Raw genomic sequence first — 13,594 nt, 5'->3', positions numbered from 1 at the left:
CATAGTATTAGGTTGAAAGTAAAACTTAGATTGAATGACAAAAAAAACTTACCTGGATATGACTTCAATCTTTTTGATGGGATTAATCAAATCACGGAGCACCCGAAAAATAAAAATGTATTATACAATTTGAAGAAAAAATTATATAACAATATAAATAAATATTGAAGTGATCAGAAAAGTAATTCTCCATGAGTTTGTAAGACAGGTATAACTAAAAATCATCATTGTAATAATAACAGGACTAAAATGCAATCCTTATTAAAAAGGAGAGTTTTTTTTAAAGGACAAGTACAAATGTATTTCATTTTTCATTGCTCACCTCATTTTGTTTTAGAAGACACAAATAAATGTACTGCGAGTGCAATAACAAATTCACTGTAGGTGCTTCCTACATCTGTAAAGAAAATTGTAATTTAGTTTTGTGTTTGATAAAGTAAATCTATATATTTACAACTAGTATTGATTTCAGTAAAACCGTAAAATCATTATCTTCATACTGGGGCGGTAGATTTATCATCATAATATATAATTAAAATTTTATTTTAATTAAAAAATAACACATGAGTTTAAATTTGATGAAAAATTACCTGGATATGACGACTTCAATCTTGCCAGTGATTGATCAAAAATTATGGAACACCTGCAAAAGAAAAATCTATGGTAAAATTTCAAGCAATATGCCTATCAATTTAATGATAGGATATTGTTGTCAGAATAGTAGTTCACCATGAATTTGTAAGACAGGGATAACTATAAATCATCATTGTAATAAAATAATGTGCTTAAAATTCTTGAATGGAATTTAATTTCTTATATAAATTAATTAAAATTGTAGTTTAATTTCTTTTAAATGTGGATACGATAAAGTATAATGATGTACATTGAAGTAATAAAAAAAATTAAGAAATAATTTCTTATGCAAAACACTTTTTGTAATTTTATTTTAAAGATTAATTTTAAGACTTCAATTAAATTACTAGAGTAATATGAAAAAAAGAATTATAAATATAATATTTAATATATGACTAGAAATATGAATCAAATCATAAAAAAATTAAAAAAAGATAAAATAGTTTTTTTTATAATCTATACTAAGTTTTGTTAAAAATATTAATTTCTCATATTGAATTGAAATTTACCAAAAATAAGTATTAACACAAGTAAATTCTGAGTGACCAAAAAAAAAAATTACCTAGATATCGTCTTCAATCTTATCATCAATCAATCACACAAATCGTGGAGGCGCCTGAAATTAAAAATTAATTAATTAGTTAATATTTGAAGAAAAATATATAACAAAACTAAATATCTGAAGTTATATCAGAGAAGTAGTTCACCATGAATTTGTAGGACAGGGATAACTATAAATCATCATAGTAATAAATAAAAATAAATAGTGCTTGAAGCTCTTAAGTAAAATTGAATTTTTTAAGTTAATCAAAATTTAAATAATTATTATTTTAAATAAATGATGTAAATTATGTGTACAAATAAATAATGCATGTGTATTTGTTTATAATTATAATGGTTTAATTAAATTTGAATTTATATTGTGTAGTGCTTTGAACAATAAATCGAAAAAAAGTAAGAACTGACAAAATTGTTTTTAAATTGTAAACTTTTGGTATACAAAATATATTAAAAATGAAATCTTAACACATTAGTAATAAAGTATTTACTAAAGTAATGTAACTATATATGAATATTTTTTATTGATATCACCCCAACTAAAATTGTGATTTGAATAATAAATAAAAAGTAAAAAATGATTTCAGTTTAAATAATATTTATTTTTTATTTCTAAAATTGAAATGAAATTTTTTTGAAAACATTTTTCATACAATCCTACAAAATATAAGAATATCTCACCTTTTTGTTTTGAAAGACGCACCAAATTCATTCGAAATGTCTGATACATCTGCAAAAAAAAGAAAAAATTTAGTACTGTGCAGAAATTAATAATAAATATTTGTGCACTTAGAAAGAAATTCAGTAAAACCGTAAAATCACGATCTTCATACTGGGGCGGTAGGTTTATCATCATTGAATTGAATTATAAAAATTAAGATTAAATTAATAAAAATATGTAACAGTAATAAAAATACTAAAACCATGTTGAAGACTGTATCATGTCCACTGATAAGTCATTTTTAAATTCGAAAAGTTAATTAATTAATTAATATTATAAGAGTCTTATACAAAAACATACATAATGACTATTCAAAAAAAAAAAAAAACAATTATGCAGATATGCAGTCTTAAACATGTTATTGAATATCAAAAAAGGGTTAAAAAAAATCAAGATTTAAAATTTAATAAAAAAAATGATTACTAATATCAAAAATTATTAATGAAGCAGCTACCATTTTAACTTTTCACCTGAAGTTTATTAAGACATTCCTGAAGAGAGATTGATTCCAGTTATTTTAATTGGATCTTCATATAATTTGTCATATATGAAATATTAATATGTGTTGTAACTAAATGTACCGTACCAACAACTTTCGGCACTCCATTGTAACAGTAAAAGTCACTATGAAGTTTCCTAGAGTGGTTTAATATTCCCAATAATAATTATAATTTGGCACTAAAAAGTTAATTATAAACATTTTAGCGGGGCAATTGGGACAAGAATAGTTACAGATCTATTAAGAAAAAATAGAATATTAAATACCTGTATATCGTTTTAATTTTATAAAAAACTTAAATTTAAATACAAATCTTGAATGAAATGATAGATGTGTACATGGTTATTTGGTGAAAAGGAATCTCAAATTTAAATATAAATGAACACACCAAGTTGTGTTAAGAAAGTCGAGTAATAAATAATGCAATACCTTTTTGTGAACGGTTTGGACCACTCAAATATGCACCAGAAGATTTTATTTAAATTTTGTACATCTGCAATAGAAAGAATTTGAATTTAATATATATATTTGTGCAAATAAAACAATTTTTAATTACAGTTTCATTCAAAATAATGTTACTAAATTATTGATTATTGTATAACAAATTATATAGTTCATAAAACAGAATGTAAAGAAAAGAATTATATAATAATAAATTGAATTTCAATCCATAAAACAAAACAAAGAAATTATTAAATATTCATATTGCTTATAAAACAATATATAATTCGTATCAAAAAAATTATATAATTTATAAAAGAAGAAAACAATTATATAATAACACAGATTCTGTAAAACAAAAATATGTTTAAATCATAAAACAAATTTTAAATAACAAAAAATTAATTTGTAAAATAAACTATAATCCATAAAACAGATTTTAATTAATTAATATTAAAATTCTTAATTATCTTTTACTGTTTCCATAACTTTTGGCACTCCAATAGGACATAAAACATCATTATGAAGTTTCCTAGCAGGAAATTATTATACCCAAAGATAAACTAATGTTGGCACTGTCGAGTTAATGGATAACAGGCAGCGTGGCAATTGGGATAAATATAAAAAAAAATATGGTTAATTACCTTTTTGCAAGCCCTAGAGAATTCTCAATACAATCCTTTGTATTCCTCTTGCTCATACAATGTTTGATCTGTAATTTAAAATAATTATAATTAGTTATGAACAAATATTGTAAATTAAACTGGGTTTGTTATCAAGTTCAGTTAAACCGTATAATCAAAGCTGTCATACTGGGGCGGTAATGGTATCATCATTGTAAAGGACGTAAATATAAATAGTATGACAAAACAAATTCATAAAATACTTTATTGAAACAGAAAAGAGAAAATAAATTAGTTAAATAGAAGTGCTCTTCTACACTATCATTAGTATTTTAATTCAAATCCAGGATATTTTTGAACCTCATGTTACAAGATGTAAAATGAACAAATGTATAAAAATAAAATTGTAAATAATTACCTTTATTAGTTTTTGATAGGCTGGACAGACCTCACGAGCTCAATTCCAGAAATCCACTTGCAATTCAGGTACAACGCTGCAATCAAATATATTGATTAGTTTAGAAATAATAAAATTGAGTATAATTTAGTATAATTAATATAATTGAGTATAATTTAATTGTTAAAAAGTATTGATTCAGGTAACCGTATAATCAAGGACCTCATACTGGGGCGGTTAAAAGCTCATCATGGTATTAAAGTTTAGTTGTTTGAAATATTTTTAGTATTATTACAAAACTAGGTATGCAATAAAAATGTTTCATTAAACGAAGAAAACAAAACTAAGGATTTAAAATAATTACCTTGGTAGAGTAGAAGCAACTGTAAGTCCATTTCCAGGAAACTGATGGAAAAGAAATTTAAGTATTTAGATTGTTTGCAATTATTCAAAATAAGCAACAAAATTGCATTTAAGATAAATGTATTTGAAATTCAGTGATGAAGATTAATAAAAGTGTTTTCAAAACTTGAACCTGTATATTGCAGTTTTTATTAAGTGTTGTATTTAAAATTTCAATAATAATTTTTGTTACTTGTTTTTCTTTAGTTCGTAACTTAGACATGTAGATGTAGTAATTTATAATAATAGTAATTGATAACAATAGTAATGTATTGCCAAATAATGAAACTAAAAGATATGTATCAAATTCAATTAATTAATATTAAATTTTATTTGTTAAATATTAGGTATTTAATATTTTATATTCAATAAATTTTTTGTAAGTATACCACTATATATAATTGCAAATGTTCAATTTGGCTAAGATATTTTTTACACATTAATGCGTGTAATAATAACCAATATTTTTGTACAATTGATCTTAGAAGTATCAGCAAATGTTATGCTAAAAACAAAAATTGTGATTTAATTCTTTAAATGCTTATAAGCACATTTTAGTAAATAAAAATATAGAAGTGATAAATTTTTTTTTTAGTAAATTAAAATGCAAATAAAATAGTGAATATTTAATTTTTTATCCATAAAGTAATAAAGATTCTAAGTTCTTATAAAGATTTAAAAAAAAAAAACAGTAAATGAAAATGTAAAAAACGGTGATAAATAAATAAGTAAATTAAAATGCAAAAAATATTAAAATTTTAATTTTGTATCCAGAACTTTCGGCACTACAAAATGAATACAAAATCATTTAGAAGTTTCCTAGCAGGACTACTTTTTATATACCCGCTTTAAATAGAAATGGCACCCTACAAAACATGTGAATTTTGTGAGCGTGGCAAACGGGATAAAAAATATAGAATGAGTATCAAAACATTGTGAATTAATTGTAAAATTACCTGCAAAATATATAGCATTCACTATCACGGCACCGAACAATCCACGAAATCCTTTTTTCAAATTCTGAAAGTAAAAAAAAAACATTTTACTTCCATAATGTAAATATATATTGTTGAGAATTGTGTTCTTTATAATTATAAATATAGTCATAAGTAAATTCATTTGAACGATGTATAATCCCGAGTAACGGTAAATGTTGCGAATATCTTGTACATCTGCAAGACAACCGTTAATAAAAGTTTACATGATAGCTCATGTACCCTCGGCGAGCTATCATAAAACTAGAAATATTGGAAATATTTTAAAAATGTAAAAATATAGGTTAGTTAGTCCTGAACTCTTGAACAAGTAACAACTAAAATATTATAATAAAGCGCTAAATAAATTTTTGTATCTAAATAAATTCTTTGATTTCACACACTTCCAGAAGAGCTACAAATGTTCCAATTCTCGTCGTTAAGTATTCCAAATAAACTATAATCTACTCAAGAAGTTATTAAAAATTGGTTACATTTATTCATTAATTAGTAAATTCATTACTAACGTCTCTTCAATATATATATATATATATATATATATATATATATATATATATATAAAATTAATAATACACATCTCACAAACATACCTTGTATACCATTCACTGGCATGCCTCAGCCAGCTTTTTGTAGCCTCTGAGATGGCAAACTTGGTTTCATTAGGTAAGTTCTTTAGAACAGTTTCTGAAATTATTCATATGTAAGTTTTATACATAATTTACAACATATCATAAACATAGGAACTATAAATTACCATTGATGATATCGCACAGCACAAGCTCGCAATACTTGTGCTTTCCTTTACCCCCTGCCCAGCTGAACTCTCCTAGCCAGGCCATCATCAAATATCAATTTAATCAATTGTACTGTGACAGATTTAGCACATTTTCCACCTGTCCTAGCCAAATACAAAATCTAAAAATAAAGACTAGTTTATAATAAAGCTAACTAATAAACATAAATTTGGGTGAACTTGTGATTACCAGTTGTGTTTTCACATCCTTGTTGTTTCTTAGACTATCCTCCACTTCTCGAAGTTCGTCCATTGAGCACAGAGGAAACTTGTTTAAAATTTCCTTGATTTGGCCCATGTCACTACTCATGACAGCCTTAGGAGACTGGAAGGAATCCATTCTCAACATCATTTCCTTCACTTGCTCCTCAAGGCCCTCCATGGTTAATCGAACTTTAGTCATCTCCCTGATGAAAATTTCCTCGCCAATTGAATCTAGCAGGGTAGAAATGCCAGCATTATAAAATATATATTTGTACTAGTAACATAATATTTCAAATACCATGCAGTATACAAAAAGCTTTACGTACAATTATTATCTCTGTTCCGTCCAATTTGTCTGCAGCTTTTTTTCTGGAGAAGTAATCAATGTCTCCAAATCATTATTCATGTTTTCAATTGGCTGTTCTGCACATATATTTATTCTTGTGCAACTTTCCTGTAGATTTGCAGAATCAGTAATAGCTGTTGCCTGGATATTAGCCTTTACATAGTAATTCACACGCCTTTGAAACTGCCTCTTTGAAATAAATTTAACACTTTTGAATACTTTTTTTTGGCGCCATATTATATTAGAAGTTTTAAAATACTATATATTTTAGTGTGAACTCAAATTATAACTCTTAGATAGAGAACTAAACTGATAAAAATGTAAATTTATTTTTTTCAAGTATGATATAAATTATTTATTACACACTCAAATATACATTAATTATATAAAACACATGCAATTTCCACTATTATTAATCAAGTTTAGAGCATTTGGATTTTCAATATTATTTATTAATAACACCACATATATATTTAAACAGAACAAATGAAATTTTCACTAATAATACTCAATTACGCAACAACTATAAAAGAATTCGACATATAGCGTCAGTAGCTTAATTGATGACGCCAAGCGACGCGACGGCGAAGAGAAAGGGACAAACATATACGTTTAGAGGTCTCAAGCCGTGCGCGTATGAGATCGACATGTCGTGAACCGTTCGTTATACCTGCTCGAGTCCTTTGGTTTTGAGACGTCCCGTTGCATATTCATAGGATATTCATAGGATATCGCGATATTGGGAGATTGTGAGGACAAGTGGGACATTCCCTGGCATGTCTTGTGCTGTCTGGGAAGGAGCTGAAAATTTAAAAGATCGAAGACTCGAAGAGCGTTGTTGAGTTATGCGCTTACCAACACATTTTGCGATCCATTTTTATATATAATATTTTATAAAACCTAATTTCTAACCCTACTCATAATCCTAATAAAAACATAATTATAACTATAATATTTATTATAAATCTAATAAAAAATATATGTATTAGGAATATAAAAAATCAAATTAATTATAATCTTATCAAAGCATAAAGAAAAAATTATTAAAATAAATCTTATTTAATTATTTAAACTAAAATAATCAAAAGAATTAAAAAATAACATTCTTCTTAATCGAAAAGAATAGTATACAGTTAACCCAATTCTAAAATAAAATAAAAAAAAAATTAATAAATTAAAATTAATTGTATCAAATGAATAATCATTCCTGAACATATAAATAATAAAGCCTTAAATAAAGTATGTATTAAAAGATGAAATAAAGCGAATTTACGTATATTAAAAGATAATCTTCTTATTATTGCTCGTTGCCTTGGCCGATGAGGCTTTCGTCGACTTACCCTAAATGGTCTTGTTCATAGATAAACACGTATATGGTCTTGTTCTTACCGACTGTCGTCTTAGGTTTCGCCGACGACTTTTTTAATGTGCCCGCTGCGGATGCAGACTTCTTTTTAAGGGACGAAGCAGGTTTGGCGGCGCCCTTCGACTTTGCTGTCTTCGATTTTATTTTTATCGCTGGCTTCTTAGCGGTCCTAGCTTTTCCAGCCGAAACACCGCTTTCGCCGCCCCTCTGTCTAGCGGCAAGTTTATACGAACCCGAAGCACCGTTGCCTCTCGTATGAATGAGTGTTCCCATTTCAACTGCCGACATTAAATACTTTCTGATGTATGTTGATTTTTTCTCGGCGTCGATTTTATAATTGGCCGACATATATTTCTTGATCGCCTGCAGCGACGATCCTCCGCGTTTTTTCAGGCTTGCTATGGCGTCGTTGACCATTACGTATATGGGAGGATAGGGCGCCCTCACTCGCTTTTTCTTCGATGGGACGGCTTCACTCGACGATGCTGTAGCTGGCGCAGCGGTTCCCACCGGCGACGCGGATAAAGCGTTATCTGACATTATAGTAAAACTAGCTGTAAGTGGAATTCTGTCTTAAGGCAATTAGGGCATCGTGCCTTAAGGCAAATTGCTGGAACTTCCCGTACCAAAAATTATTATTTTTTTAAAAACGATTGACATTTTTTTTTTGAGAAACTGTAAATTTGATAAAAAATTACTTTCTTTTGAAAAAAAAAAATTTTTTTTTTGAGAAAAAAATTTTTTTTTTGGAAACAAAAAAATTCTTTGAAAAAGTTTTCTTCATTTTGACATATTTTGGAAATTCTGAACTTTTATTCAAAGCAATCGCACTGCTTGAACTGCATAGAGACAAAATGTCAAAGCTCGCAAGTGCCGCGCCGCCGTCTAACGCATAAGCATTGGTACGGAACCCATAGAAATGTAAAAAAAATATACTTATTGTTGAAATCTCTATAAAAAATATCTGATAATTTGAGGTGCATATGTCAAATGATCATTTTTAACCGCCGAATGGCATTTTTTTTTTTTTGCTTTTTTCATTAGATCTCCGAAACCGCTAGACCTGCCTTCATGAAAATTTGATCAATTCTACATCTTGTCAATACAAGTCAAATGTTTTTTGAATTATTAAATTCGGACGCTCCGTTCTCTTAAAAACTGAATTACCGTTTTCGGCACTTTTTGCCTTGTATCTTTGGAACGGCTGGAGCTGCCTTTGCCAAAACTAATCAGCACGTCTTCTTATCAATACGAATCGAATGCTTTTTGAATTATTCAAATCGGTTGATCCGTGTTCCCGAAATCGTCGACGAAAATTTGTATCCGCACATACATACATCCATTTTTTCTAAGGTATGCCAAAATGTTCAGAAACCTCTGAAACGTAAAGATATATAAAAAATTTCATTTTCGATTTTTTTGCGATTACTATAACTTGCCCTACGGGAAGTTAAAAATGGTTACGTTTGGCTACTTTTGATGTATTAAAACTATATTTGAAAAGTGTAGGACCGAGGAGAAAACAATAATATTTGAAAATTTTACAAAAATGAAAATTATTTGTAAAAAATTAAATCCAGCGCTTTTGTTTTAAATAATTCGCTGGATTCGCTTACAATGGATTCACATGATAGCTAAATTCATCCCCAACATATCATCAAAAGCATGATTTATTTCAATCGTTAGTTTTTCTAAAATATCGCTCATTATATTCAAGTAACATATCAACTCTCATACATACAAATCCAAAATCCAAATATGAAATTTCTTATTGACTCAGGCTCCACAAAATCTTTCATTTGTCCAGAAATCGCTAACAAATATTTCAAAAATTTTATTTACTCTGACCCTTGTACAATAAAAACTGCTTCAGCAACACACAAAGGAAATTTTGCATGTAATATTCCGAGTTTTAAAGAGTTCAAAGGTAATGAAAACCTGCCATTCCATCTTTTTAAATTTCATGAAACCTTCAATGGGTTATTAGGTATTGATAATCTTAAAAAATTGAAGGCAATAATAGATTTAAATAATGGGTTGATAGTGTTACCCAATACTAATTTAAACTTACATTATTTAAAAAGTCCGGCAAAAATACTTTTTAGTCAACAGATACCAGAAAGATGCATTCAAAAATGTAAAGTCCCAGTTAACATTAAAGAAGGTGAAATTCTAATTACAAGGCAAAATTTTCCAAATTGTTTCATTCCAGATACCGTAACATTAGCAAAAAACAATGAAGCCATAGTTGAAATTCCTAACCTAACAGAAAACGAAATTAACTTAACATTAACCAAACCTTTACAAGTAGAACTCACAAATGAAATAGAATTTTATAATTTTTGTATCTGACTCAAATATAGATTTTTCCGATATTGAAAACCTAATACGGACTGACCACATGAATCTCGAAGAGAAAAATGCTATTTTAAGAATTTGCAAAAAATATAAAGACACTTTTCATAAACCAGATAGTTTAGAAGAAATTATTTATAGTTTAGTTATATTGATGACAATTATTTTAAGTGACATAAAAATATAAATAGATTTAGCTAAAATGAATTTAATTCATAATTCAATAATAAAATTAGATAATCTGAATTTTATGATTAATACTATAAAGCATTTATACAGTACAGATTCACTACCATTTTCCATAGGCGATAGTAATCTTCACAAACATTACAATTTATTAAAAATTCAATATTATTATACGGATGATAATAATAATCTACTCCAAACTTATAAACATTATAAATTGTTTCCAATTCCAAATACCGAAAATAGAGTCATTATTCCACCTAAACCTTTCCTTAAAATTGGCAATAATAACTATCAATTTGATGATGCAGATTGCAGAGCAGTTTCAAAAATATATTTCTGCAATATTAAACATATCCTATCAAATAATGACGAATGCATAATAAAATTATTACAAGTAGACAACACTCACATCGAAACATGTAATGAGGTTCAGGTTAACATTTCACACAATATCATAGAGCAAAAAATGATGCACACTATATTTTTAACTTCCCGAAGGAGAAGTTTATGTTTTCATCAAAAAATCCGATTCGCTAATTTTATGTTTTCTCGACGTTTCAAGCCATTCTGAATCGAATGAGACCAAATTTGGAAAAAGTATGTGTGTGTGTGTGTGTGTGTGTGTGTGTGTGTGCGTGTGTGTGTGCGTGTGCACCAACAGATTTTTTGCCGTAAATCGCCGTTTTCTCAAAAACGGCTGGACCGATTTCAAAAATTTAAAAGCCATTCGATGTATCTCGATGAGGACTATTGTTTGTCAGTTTTGTGCGACGATCGGCCAAACCGTTTCTTCGTAAATAGCAGAGAAGTGAAAACTCTTTCGTCCACGTTTTAGCCCGCAGTTATGAATCGATTTTGAAAATTCAAAAACCGTTCGAAAGATATTGGTTGGGAATCGTGCTGATTAGTTTTTGGTAGAGATTTGAAAAATCAAAAACTGTTCGAAAGATATCATTTGGGAATGATGCTGAAAGGCTGAAAATTTAAGCCTTTTTTCATGGAACTTTTTTTGGCGATATACATCATGGTCTTATAGAATTTACTGTAATATTACGGCCTTACAACAAGTAGTTTAATTTTAAAAATTCGTCAAACTTTGCTAAAATTATAATCGTTTTTTTAAAGTAGGATTGATGAAGTATATTATTTACACATTTTTTTTTTGATTAAGTCGATTATTTACACATATCGGGAAGTTCATGTATCAAGAATTGATATGTCTTGCAATCATCAAGAAGAAACAAAATTTATTAAAGGAAATTTTATTTTGAAACTAACCCATCAATGCAAATTCAGTATCGACAATAAAAATTACTATAATATGGAATCTTCAATAGAAGGAAAAGCTATAATTTTACCAAGATTTAATTTAAACTACAATATTTCAAAATCATCCGAACCAATTGCAATCAAGTCAATTCAAGTAAATGAGCTATCTAAAATTAAAGAAGATCAAGAACAAATTCATAAACTCTATGCAAGGAAGACTGGAATTAACAACAACAGCATCGTGTCAATCATCATGTATATAATATTTATAACTATTGTTATTATTTATATTCTGTGTAATAAATCCAGTCGGAATACTTTTAATCACTCATAATTTAATTTAGTTTGTATTGATTAGGTCAATTAATTACACATATCGGGAAGTTCATGTAACTTGCCTTAAGGCTAAATACCAAACCAATTAGTTTAGAAAAAAAGTTTAAAAAAAACTTAAAATAAATTTCAAACTTTAAAATATTTGATATGATTACTAAATTTCTTTTATTATTTATATTTTAATAATTTCTATAATTTTAATAATTTCTGGAAAATATTCATCTCAATTATTTTAAAATTTTAATAAAATAAATTGTAATGATCTTATAATTTCATTAAAATTTCTAAATGAATAATTAGAAACAATAAAATTATAAAATAAATAAAATGTAAAATTACAAAAAATGAATAAAATTTTAAAAAATCATAGAAATCATTATAGTGAAAACAAACGAATAAATAAAAATACAATCGAAATATATTTACGTTGGTATGACTCTGTTGACGCTCCATATCTATATGCAACAACTATTGCCGATATCCAGTGGTTATCAAACTTTGGACTCCGGTTTTCAAAATTCCTAAATAAATCAAAAAAGTATTAATAATAATGCTACGATAATATATAATAATTATATCGTACATAAAATCAAATAATTCGAATGATAAACAAACGATCGTCTCCATTTTGAATTCGAACATAGTCGATCGTTACTGTACGGCGGCAGCCATCTTAAAAATTTATTAATTTGTTGAAAATTTCGAAAAAATACGAAAGAAAATGTAAAAAGAATGTGTATATTTAATGCAAATCATTAAGACTTTGTTTATTTGTTACTGTCGAAGCGTGATCGTTGTTATTATTCGGATATAGGATGGTTTGGTGGTCGGCGTCGGTGCCGGCCATAATTTGCGCAAGCATTTTGCGCAAAACTCCGTAAAATAATACAGAATTGTATCATAAATGCAACAAAAGAGCTTTGTATATTGTTGTAAGTATATTTACCTTTTTATTGGTAATCACAAGCACTTATAACACCACACTACTGAGCGAACTATGCAAATTCTTTGACAATCTTTGTGCGAATGACAAGGGCGGAAGTCGTTCCCAATTGTCAGCGCACGAACGCATATACATTTGTTAACATTTTCAAGCTTGCCACTCATAGTGAATAACTGTAATAATAAATGAAGAACTTTATATTTAATACAAACAAACTTGTAAATACTGATAATTCACTCTCTTGTGGAAAGATATCTTTATCAGAATTCTGGCACAAATGTCTAAATTATTATAGTAACTTACATAAACTCCGGGACGTCTGCACAAAAAACTAATTTATTATAGTAGGGAAACTCGTGGATACGCGCAGTGGCGTACCTAGGGGGGGGGGGGCGGTCCGACCCGGGCGGCACTTATTTTGGGGCGGCATTTTTTAATTTACTTTATAGTTGTAAAAAGCAACTTATTCATTTCAAGTTATAGTAATTGACCGAAAACCGAAAATGAAAATTTTTGCATTTCTT

The 13,594-nt window shown here is 27.9% G+C and overlaps 2 protein-coding genes across 3 annotated transcripts; both read right to left on the bottom strand.

Annotated features, from left to right (window-relative positions):
• Positions 1-5,858: 5,858 nt before the first annotated feature.
• Positions 5,859-6,783, bottom strand: LOC113380868. 2 transcript variants are annotated; one of them, XM_026619932.1, is made up of 4 exons: positions 6,593-6,783; positions 6,253-6,497; positions 6,024-6,184; positions 5,859-5,953 (listed from the first exon to the last, which is right to left on the bottom strand). In XM_026619932.1, the coding sequence occupies exons 2-3, from the start codon at positions 6,463-6,465 to the stop codon at positions 6,071-6,073; spliced, it is 327 nt and encodes a 108-aa protein (XP_026475717.1). In that variant the 5' UTR covers positions 6,466-6,497; positions 6,593-6,783; the 3' UTR covers positions 5,859-5,953; positions 6,024-6,070. The 2 variants fall into 2 exon arrangements, with proteins under 2 accessions (XP_026475717.1, XP_026475718.1); XM_026619933.1 differs by having other exon boundaries at positions 6,253-6,783.
• Positions 6,784-7,745: 962 nt separating this feature from the next.
• Positions 7,746-8,518, bottom strand: LOC113380866 (histone H1-like). The gene is made up of 2 exons (XM_026619930.1): positions 8,002-8,518; positions 7,746-7,756 (listed from the first exon to the last, which is right to left on the bottom strand). The coding sequence occupies exons 1-2, from the start codon at positions 8,516-8,518 to the stop codon at positions 7,746-7,748; spliced, it is 528 nt and encodes a 175-aa protein (XP_026475715.1).
• Positions 8,519-13,594: the final 5,076 nt, after the last annotated feature.

This window comes from Ctenocephalides felis, unplaced genomic scaffold, assembly GCF_003426905.1.
Source record: "Ctenocephalides felis isolate EL2017-DRISC unplaced genomic scaffold, ASM342690v1 CF-g0.4_SCAFFOLD_02433, whole genome shotgun sequence".
Classification (NCBI taxonomy): domain Eukaryota; kingdom Metazoa; phylum Arthropoda; class Insecta; order Siphonaptera; family Pulicidae; genus Ctenocephalides; species Ctenocephalides felis.
The sequence above is the reverse complement of the archived record's forward strand: the minus strand, read 5'-3'. Positions and strand labels throughout refer to the sequence as shown.